The 10923-nt window shown below is 47.7% G+C and overlaps 1 protein-coding gene across 1 annotated transcript; it reads right to left on the reverse strand.

Annotated features, from left to right (window-relative positions):
* Positions 1–6173: 6173 nt before the first annotated feature.
* Positions 6174–7457, reverse strand: LOC147664986 (endogenous retrovirus group PABLB member 1 Env polyprotein-like). Its single transcript, XM_086949840.1, has one exon. The coding sequence runs from the start codon at positions 7455–7457 to the stop codon at positions 6174–6176; it is 1284 nt and encodes a 427-aa protein (XP_086805966.1).
* Between the last annotated feature and the right edge of the window lie 3466 nt (positions 7458–10923).

Below are 10923 nucleotides of genomic sequence, written 5' to 3' on the forward strand. Positions count from 1 at the left end.
AGGCCTACCTGTCGGGCCCCCGGTCTGCTTCGGGGGTGGGAGAGGCTGAGAACCTTTCTGCTGGTTCCCTCTGGTATTACTTTGGGGGCCTCGCTGGAACCCTCTTTGTTTACCCCTGTCCCCCCCCCCACTCTTCTGCTGGGGGCCCTGCCCACCCTTGGCGGAGTCTCCCGTTGGACCCTGGTGCTGAGCCAGCGGTCGCCTCCTCAGCAAGCTTCCTCGGGTTGGACAGCTTGCTATCAATCAGGTGCTGGCGTAGCTCAGAAAAACAATGTTGTGACAAGTGCTCCCATGCCATTAAATCAAGAAGCCCCTGAAAATCATTTACTTTGCTATTCGTCACCCAACCATCCAGTGCTCTGCAAAAACCAATCACATACTCAACATACGTACTCCCAGGACGCTTTTTACTCTCCCTGAACTTCTGTCTGTAAATTTCAGGGGTAAGCCCATACCTGGTCATTAAGGCCTCTTTCATGTGGGGATAGGAACTTTGTTCTTCAGTGGGAAAATCTAGTAGGGTGTCCCGCCCTTCGCTAAGGAACCTCCCCCACAACCCCGCTCCCCAATCCTTGTCAGGGACCCGATGGGAGGACATGGCTACCTCATATGCCCTAAACCACTGTCCTATGTCATCCCCCTTAAAGAACTCCTTAACTACATCTTTGGGTATGTACACCCTGGACTCTACCTGCACCGGCATTGTGCTGCCACCAGAGGGAGGATGCTCCAAACTTTTCTCCTTTAGACTCATCTCCCTCAATTTCATTTCATGTTCCATTTGGATTCTTTGCTCTTCCAGAGCCATTCTTTTGCTCTCAAGCTCCAGTTGGCCCTTCAATTTTAACTCTGCCAGCTTCATTTCATGATCCCTGGTTGCCTGTCTGTCTCCAGCTCCTCTGGCGACAAGCCTCTGCCAAAGCTATGGACGCTTTCTGCTCTTTCATGTACAACAAGATCCTCGGGTGACTCCCTTGATTCCATCCAGGCTTTCAGGGCTCTGTGGAAATCCTCCTTGGTTTTGCACCCCACACGCGGAACCTTGAATTTCTTGACAAAGGAAATTAGTCGTCCAGTTTTGACGCATCCCATTCTATCTCCAACACATCAGAGGCTACAGATACTGCCCTCTCCACGCTGTTGGTGCCAGGCATGGGTTTAAAAAAAAAAGGATCTTCTTCTAGGCAAAGAAAAAAAAAAGTCTGTGGCTAAGTTACTGGACTGTAATCACTATGCAATGGTCAACAGCTACTGTATATGGTCAATAATTACTGTATGGACACTGCAAATGTAAATTGTGATCCGTACCGCTGCGTCCAATGTTAGAATTGGGGGTCTCTGGTTGGCGCAAGTATTCTCTTGTGTCAAGCAGGGACCCTCTCCTCTAAGTCAGGGCACAGGATTCCCCTCAAGAAATAACCCCTGCTTACCCTCTAGGTAGTGTGGCGCAAGCAGTCAAGGCTAATCTCTAGAGAACATAGGGTTAAACATTTGCAGTATCACACACAGCAACCACCAACCCACCACACAATGACACCAGACTGTATTTTGTATAAAAATAAAACTCTTTTATGTATATTTTCAGCAGGCTTGTAAATACAGTCTTTGTAAATAAAACCGATTCCAGTTACTTGTTGAAGTGTCAATACTTTAAAAAAGGGGATGCCACAGTTCTTGTTAAGCAACTTAAGATACAGTCTTTAGGCTTTCAAAAATGGTTCCAGTAACGGTTTAGCAATGCCACAGTTCTTAAGGGTGCATTTCAGTTCTTTATAGGTAATTCTGGCCACTCCCTTGCTTCTATGGCGGTCTGTGCGCTTTGTAGCGCTCTCTGGATGGTTCGCACGTTTCTCGGGACGTGCCTGGCTAAATCTCACGCTTCTAGCATGGGCCGGCGTATGACGCGAACCCTGCTAACAGCCAGGTACGGGGTGCACAGCTTCTCAGGCTCAGAGCGAAGGGAGCGAGGCGTACCGGGTGACATGTCCGGCTGGCTGGAGATGCCGGAGGGGGGGTACGCTGCGCTCCAAGTGTTCACGGGCCAGATACTCTGCGCACAGCTCTCAGCGCACTCGCCCCACTAATCGGCCAGCGTACAGTTCATTACCTTGTCTTGGGGTTAGTGCGGACAATCCGGGGGGGTCAATGCCGTGCATCGCGGTGTCCTCCTCCTTGTGGTGTGAGCTCCGGCTCGGGGAGCTCGGCGGTCATGGTAGTCGGCGGAGACGGTGCGTTGCTGGGCAGCTCTTCACTCGGGATACATGCACTGGTCCTGAAAAGAGGGGGGGCACACTCTGTGCGGGGCGAAGCTGCAGGGTGTGTCAAAGAGATCGGGACGGGCCTCACAGCGCTACACGCCGCAGCCGCTCAAGAACAGCGACAGGCGCTTTCACTGGCACAGCTCACGAAGGGGGAAGCAGGCGCAGGGCGAAGTCTCTCCTCACGGTGCGAGCTACGGCTCATGCAGGCGACAGCCACGGTGCTTGGGCCAGCGAAGCTGGTCTTTGTGGTGCAAGCTGGGGCCTTAACAGGCGGAAGTCGCAGTGCTTGGAGGGACGGTGATGCCCCGGACTTCTCAGAGGGCGCGGCGGATGTCCACGACGCGCTCCGCTTTTCCCAAGTAGAACTGTAGGGAAAGGCAGCACTCACAGCAGTTCCTCTTTCAGGGGGGTAGCGCCCAATGTTCCTGGGGCACAGTTCAGGGGGCAAGTTCCACAGCAAGCTCTTGGAGATCTTTGTAGAAGTTTGGCACAAGTTGAAAGGAAGCAAAGTCTTTCAGTCTTTCTCTCTTGCTCTCCTTTTTGCAGCAAGGCACTCCACACAGGCCAGTCTCTTGGGATCAGAGTCAGTACTTCTCCATGCAGATTTCCTAGGTCCTCCTCTTCAGGCAGAGCTTCTTCTTAGCGCAAATAGGATCTGATATACAAGGAGCAGGACTCCTACTTTTATACAGCATTTACTTTGTTATTGCATGCCAGGGTGGCCTCTGCATAACTTCTTTCAGTCTCTGAGCACTTTGTTGGGTGTACTCTGGTTTCTGCTTTCAGTGTGAGGGGCAGGCACATCAGATGCTCCACAGGAGGTGGAGCCAGCATTGTGGGGACAGGGGCAGCCAGAAGTACCTTGTTGACAGTGCTTCGCTCTTCCTGGGCCAGGTGCCGGCTGAGTCATCAGTCGCTCCCCAGGGGGCAGAGCCAGCATTGTGGTGGCAGAGCACAGCCCTATTCAGAGTCCAGGGGCACTCCCATGTCGGTGTACTCCTTGCATTCACCACCTGTCATCCCTCAGCCCTGTCATTCACATACCCCAGACAGTCAGATACACATCCTAGCAGAGGCGGGCTGAAATGGTTAGGCAAGCAAATGCTAGCTTTCTGAAAGTAGCATTTGCAAACACAGGATATTAAAATAAACTTTACTAAAAGAAGTATGTTATTATTCTGAGTTCAGGCATACTAAACTTGACTTTCTACCATGTTCCCTGAGCCTGCTGGGATTATAGAGTGTAATAATTCCAGCAGCCGATCTTGGCCTAAAAGAACAGGTAGCCTTACAATAGTGAAAAACGAATTTGGCTGTAATTCACTATTAGGACATGCCACACACATCAGAGCATGTCCTACCTTACACTTACAATGCACCCTGCCCTTGGGCCTACCATAGGTGTGACTAATATGAAGTTCAGGGAAGGTTTAGGGCTGGCAAGTGTGTGCACTTTGCTCAGCCAGCATGACAGTACCAGACTGCACACAGGTTCTGCAATGGCAAACCCTAGACACATTTTAAAAGGCTGCTTCTGTGGGTGGCGCAACCAGCGCTGCAGGCCCACTAGCAGTCTTGGCATTTACAAGCCCTGGCACTCCTGGTGCACTTTACTGGGGACTGACAATAAATCCAATGAACCAATCAGGAATATCAATCACAGTTACACTTTACATAGGGAGCACTTGCACTGCGGCACGGATTGGCCGTGGCGCAGTGCCATGAGCAGCGGACGCCAGCAAAAACATCTGAGTCACATCAGCAAAAAGTGGAAGGGAAACTCACGCCAAGGTGCCAGGTCTAACACACACCATCCCCCTGAGGCCAACACATGACTCATATGTTGTGTGACTGTCTGAGTGGCGCAGATCCCCCATCCCCTGTCCATCTGAGAGTGCGCAAAGATCCCCCAGAACAGAAGTGGTGTCACCCGGGTCCCCCCTCTGGAACATAGCCCAACTGGCTAGTCCCTGGTCCACTGTTTCTTCTACTGGGGAACTCATCCCACAATCACTCCTCACTTCGAACTCCTGTGCCCTCCCAACTGGAGTGGCACTGCCGGACACTAGAACCACTGGAACTCTAATTACAGATGCTCCAGGTCCTTGTTAGAATTGGGGGTCTCTGGTTGATGCAAGTATTCACTTGTGACAGGCAGAGACCCTCTCCTCTAGTCAGGGCAAAGGACTTACTCCTAGAAATAACCCCTGCTCACCCTCTAGGCGGCGTGGCGCGAGCAGACATGGCTAAACTCCAGAGCACATACGGTTAAGCATTTAGTACAAAACACACAATAAACTAACAACTCACCACACAGGGACACAAGACTGTTTGTTCTGTGAAAATATATGCTTTATATATAAACTCTCAAGCAGGCTTTAAAGGTTCCAGTTACTCTTAGAATGATGCCACAGATCATAATATCACAAGGTTCAGTCTCTTAAAAAGGGGTTGAATACCTCTCAAGAACAACTTCACTGTTTTTCAGGCACTGTTCAATACTTAGAAATGGGTACAAGTTTCTCAAACCGGCTTCAATGGGTTGCAGGTAATATGTAACGCTTGGATGCGCTGTTCGTTGAGGTCTGAACGCCTTGTAACTCATCTCTACGCGTCGTATGAGGCCCAAAGGAAAGGCCCTGCTGAATCTCACGCGTCCCGCCACACTACGTAGAGGGTGAGCAGGGGTTATGTCCTGAGAGTAATCATTTGCCCTGACTTAGAGGAGAGGGTCCTGAGGTACTGGGTTTTTCAGAACCGGTACTGATCCGGTAACCAAGCGGTGCCAGGGACAAACCCAAAGACCTCGAGTACTTTCCTGATTCAGACCACAGAAACACGAGTCTTCTAGGTGAAGTCAAGATTAAATTTATTGGCTGCAACCAAGTAACAAGCGTCCTAGAAGTACAACAACACGGTGTGTATGTTCTCAGGAGACTGCTCAATATTACAGAACCAGGTTTCTCTTTTTATACAGAATATTGATCTTCAGGCAAGCATTCTTAGATTTACAGTGCAAACATTCTTAGATTTACAGTAGGCTATTCACATATTTTCACTACAAAGAAAAGGCAGAGTCATGATGACAATTTCATATTTCAGTGTGTCCAGTTCGTGATGAATTACCCGGCAAGGCCCAACATCCTCATCAGATATCGGTGTACCCCCAATAAAGCCGGGCTCCTCCTCGTCATAAAGCAAAGAAGAGAAAAGAGCAGGGCCAGGTGTGAGCAAGATTTGGGCAGGATGTGTGTGCGATGTAAACGATTTATGGCCTGCTGTGCTTTGATGCTATCTCATTCGGCCACTGGGAGAGGGACTGACGAACAGGTTTGGCTTGGGGCAATGGTTCCAGCTTGCCCAGGTCACAGAAAAGTCAATTAAGGTGTATGTGTCCTTTGATATCGAATTCAGCTGCAGTTACAAGCCTATGTGAAGAGCAACTCATAAATGGCCGCCAAGCGTAAAATGGAACCCAAGGGTTCAAAAACGAAAATGACGATTTCGAGGTGAAATCGTTACTCGATTATGACGAAAATGCTTGTGCATAGTGTACTAGCCATTATCGGTCTTTTGATATAAAAATCGTCATGCTACGACAAAGTTTGTTGCACGAGTGCAGAATTTTTCAGAACTACAAGCCCTCCTTTTGCCCTTACATAGGCAATTTAACCTAATCTCATGCTAATCTGAGTCCAGGTCTATATTCCTAAAATCATTGAGATGTTGCTGTAGCATCATTCTGGTACTCAGTTCGTCTTTTGACACAGGCTTCCTTACACATGATGTAGCACAGAGGCTAAATATTGCAGGAGCACACTGCACGCACAGACAGAACAAGAAAAGAATGGCTAATACCATCCCAATGACCATCAGAATTCTCCATCCCCAGAAGGATATCAGTCCCCAGAACTATCCCATAAAAGACCAATCTCCTTTATCCACATGAATAGATTCGGAAATCTTATGCAATTTGGAGATGGCCTGGTACACTGTTGGAGCGTTATCGGGAATGAAAACACAGTAACTCGATTGGATCAATTTACACACCCCACCTCGGTCTGGAAGTATGACATCTAACGCGGCCCTGTTCTGAAGGGTCATAAGACGGTCCGACTGGAGCTCAGCAGTCAAGTTACTAAGGGGACCAGCAGTTTCAATTATGGTGGATTCAACCACCCTTGCTAATTGCCTTATGTTTCTGCTGTTAACCATCGGTCCCCAGAACGGCAGAAAACCCTTTACGAAATCCCCAAATTCTTGTCCTGCAGTGTCTTCTTTACTCAAGACACCTCTAACTATCCTTGTCTTATGGTAATCTGCCGCTGCTGTGTAGGTGGGAGGCAACAGGAACAAAACAAAACATGTGCCCGAAAAGTCAGGGGGCAACCATGTATAGGCTCTATCATGGCAGATGAAATAAGTACCCTTAGCTGCTAAAAACGAAGGGGAAGTCTGAGATGCGAAAACATATGTTTCAGTACAGACACTCTTCCCTAACTGAGCTCCGGGATTCTTGCCAGTACCTTGCAGACACAGATGACCCTGATGGGGTACAATCCAAATCGGGGAAGATCTCTTAGCTTGCTGTTTCTCACTCAGAGTAGCTCCATATCTGGTCACGTTCCATCCTATGTATACTAGTGTCTCATCTCTTGGAATAGTCTCATAGGAAATATCTTCCTTAATCATATCTACTATACCCTTAACTAGAGCACTATTCTTAGGATTGTCTGTTACAGAACGTAGGGGGTAGACTTCATGTGCATAGATGAACATTGTTCGGTATGCCCACACAGAACCATTGTGGCTGAATGGCAGAACAAGGTAAGGGATACCTTTATCCGTTGTGTGAGGCATAAGACCACACACCCAACAGCTAGTCGTGTTCATTACTAGTTGGTGTTGGTGCAAGAGCTGAGTGAAGGAGTTATTAATGAACTCCAATCTCCTAGCTGACTCATGTTCAGGAAGGGGTTGAAAAGAATGTGCAGAAACAGTAGGAGGAGGTATGGGCGATGTAGTCGGTGCAATGGTTGCTTGTAAAGAAAATAATACATATCCTACTAAGAACATTATTGCACTGAATAACAGGAAAATGCATAATAATAAAAAACGTTTCCTTGTCATTAATCCACATATTCTGGCCTTAAAGTTCACAGTTTTGGCAGATCTCTCCATCTTGAAAAACTCCATCCTCTCTACAATGCTGCCCGCGATGGGAGGTTGATTCTACTAAGGAATGCTTCTGTTGATCCAGGGCAACTCCCTTAGACCAACCAGAACTGCCGACCTAACGTCGTCAGCTGCACCCCGAAGACTTTGGGCAATCGCGGCCCTAGCAGCGGAACCCGGATGGCGGTTCGAAAAAACAAAAATAAGCAAGCTCCTCAGATGGGAGAGCTGCGCTTTCAAAAATAGTACTTGGGGGGAATAAAAGGTTTTTATTAGTTCGTATTTCTCAGCCTCAGAATATACCGTTGTCTTCCCAGTATTGTATGGTTTAGGAACAAGAGCTCAGGTTCTGTGGTGTCCAATTGGGCTGATGGCGATACAGCTGGTTGCAAAATACTGTCGCTCTTTTGCTCACTAATTGTTTCTTTTACACGAGCATCGCTGAAAGGTAGAAACCGTGGCACAGATTCTGTCTCTGAGTCGGCGACACCCTCCTGGACCCACCGGTCTTAGGGCAAAGGCAGGGGGATCTGTTTACAGTGGACTCTGTGGATCCAGTTCTTCTTTCCTTCCACTGGGACAGCTGATCTTGTGGAAAGAAGGACGAGGTGTGGGCTGGTCCACCTGGGCTGGTCGTTCTTTGTTCGCTGAAAGTTCTTTACCAGCATCCAGGATCGATTTCATGGCCTGGAGCTTCAGAGACCGGAGGCAGAGAGTCATGGACCTGTTGGTGTAAAACACGCAATTTAGCCGTCAATTCGTACAAATAGTCAAGCAAAACAGGGTGCTCAATTTCACTAATCTTTTTGGGTCTGGGCACCCCCCATATGTTGGCGGGACGGCCGAAGACTATGTCATAGGGACTAAGTTTCACTCTCGAGTGCACAGTCATTCTGGTGGATAGGAGTGCTAAGGGCAGAGCGTCCGGCCATCTAAGACCAGTGCTCGCTTGAATCTTGGCTAGTTTTAGCTTTAGGGCGCCGTTGTAGCATTCTACTAATCCAGCTGATTGAGGGTGATTTGCAGCGTGAAACGTTTGTCTGACGCCAAGCCCTTCACACACTTCCTTCATCACTCGTCCCACAAATTCACTCCCATTATCACTCCAGACCATTCTCGGCATTCCAAACCTGGGGAAGAACTCTTTCACAAGGGCTTTCGCTGTGGACAAGGCAGTATTGTCCTTTAGGGGATATGCTTCTACTCATCTTGAGAAGGCACAAACAACAACGAGTATGTATTTTAAATTGTTGCACCTCTCCATGTGGATGAAATCTAGCTGCAAAACCTCGAACAGATACGTAGGAGGAGCAAAATGACCAGCTGGAGTTGGGGTTCCCCTACCAGGATTGTGTTTCAGACACACCATGCAATTCTTGACCACATTCTCTGCACACTTAGGAATTCCAGCATTTTGCCATACTGGAGCCAACAACTTGCAAATCCCTTTCACACTGATGTGAGCCATTCCATGAGCCATTGTAACCACTGCAAGCACGTACGCATCGGGTAGCAACCATCTCTGATGCTCTGACAATTCAACCCAACAACCCTTTGCATCCATTCTGCCCGTACTTTCTCTCCACATGTTCAACTCTTTCTCTGTGGCCTCAGTTTAGATCGATTTCACACTCTCTATTGTGTCCTCACACATTCCAACATCACCAACCCATCTTGCAGGGCCTGCAACATACATTCGGCTCATCACATTCCTTGCTGTTTCTTTCGCGACTTCGTCAGCAAATGCATTGCCACGACCAACATCATCAGTCACCCTCTTGTGAGCACTACATTTCACAATTGCAACTTGCAGAGGCAAGGTCAGTGATTCAAGAAACTCATTCACCAACTGACCATGTTGGATTTTTGCTCCATGCAAAGTTAAAAAACCACGTTCGCGTCACAATCGTCCAAAACTGTGAGCCACACCGAAGGCATATTGACTGTCGGTGTACACATTCACTTTCATTCCTTTTGACAACACACAGGCTCTTGTAAGGGCAATCAATTCTGTTGCTTGAGCTGAGTTATGTGGAATACGTACAGCTTCAACGACTGTATGCAAAGTGGTGACAGCATATGCTACAGTCGTGTCACCATTCGGAAGCTTGGAGCATGAACCATCCACCCATAAGGTACAATCGCATTCAACCAGAGGAGTGTCTTGGAGGTCTATTCTCCCTTTTGTTTCTTCTTCTGTTCTAAGAAAGCAATCATGCTGCTCTTCAGCATTCTCTGTCTCAACTGGAATTGAAAACAACGTGGCTGGGTTTAATGTGCTGCATCTTTTGATGTGTACATGGCTCGCTAACAAAGTTAGTTCGTAACCAGACAATCGAGCACTAGTTAAGTGCTGTGTCTTGGTTCTGTTCAATAATGTGTCCACTGCATGTGGAACCATTACTATCAATGTGTTATTCATTACTAAACCAGCAGACTGTCGAATCGAAACAGCTGCTGCCGCTGTTGCTCTTAAACAACTTGGCAATGCTTTAGCTACTGAGTCCTAAGTCGACGAAAAATATGCACATGGGCGCTGTTTGTCTCCAAACAATTGTGTCAACACTGATAATGCGCAACCTTCTTTCTCATGAACATACAATGTAAAGGGCTTGCTGTAGTTGGGGGTACCCAACACAGGAGCAGAACATAATGCTGCGCGCAATTCTGAAAAACTTTTCTGACACTCTTCAGACCAAGGCACGGGATTGGGTGTATCTTTACATGTTAATGCCACCAATGGTTTGGCCAGTAAAGAAAAATTTGGAATCCACTGTCTACAGTACGATGTAATACCCAAGAAAGCACGCACTTCTCTCTGTGTTCTTGGCACACTTAATTTTGCTATTGCCTGAATTCTTTCTGGGGTCCGTTTCCTTCCCTCCTTCGATAAGAGATGACCTAAGTAGGTCACTTCTTGTCGACAATATTGTAATTTAGAGAGAGATACTTTGTGATGCAGATCACACAAATGACGCAGCAAAGACAACGTGGCTTCTTTACAGATTTCCTCAGAATCTGCAGCAACAAGCAAGTCGTCTACATACTGAATGAGGGTAGCACCTTTAGGTAAAACAATCGTATCAAGCTGTGTTTTGAGAGCTTGACTATATATTGATGGACTTTCACAGTAGCCCTGGGGAGCGCGTTTAAAGCGGAAGCTTCGTCCTCCTAAACTGAAGCCAAAAATATCCCTACTCTCCTCAGCAATTGGGATGCTGAAGAAAGCATTCTTTAAGTCAAACACCGAAAACAAGGTTGCAGAGGCTGGAATCATAGTCAATAGGGCAGTAATGTCAGGAACAACTGGAAATTGTGGCACAACCACTTTATTCACCTCTCTAAGGTCAATCACAAACCTGTACACAGGTGGTTGAGAGGGATCAGTTCGTTTCAAAACAGGCAGAACAGGACTATTGCAAATGTTGCCCCTTGTCTCTTCGATCACATCCTTTTCAGTCAAATCGTAAATGATCGCTAACACCGC

This window comes from Lissotriton vulgaris, unplaced genomic scaffold, assembly GCF_964263255.1.
Source record: "Lissotriton vulgaris unplaced genomic scaffold, aLisVul1.2 SCAFFOLD_4871, whole genome shotgun sequence".
Lineage (NCBI taxonomy): Eukaryota > Metazoa > Chordata > Amphibia > Caudata > Salamandridae > Lissotriton > Lissotriton vulgaris.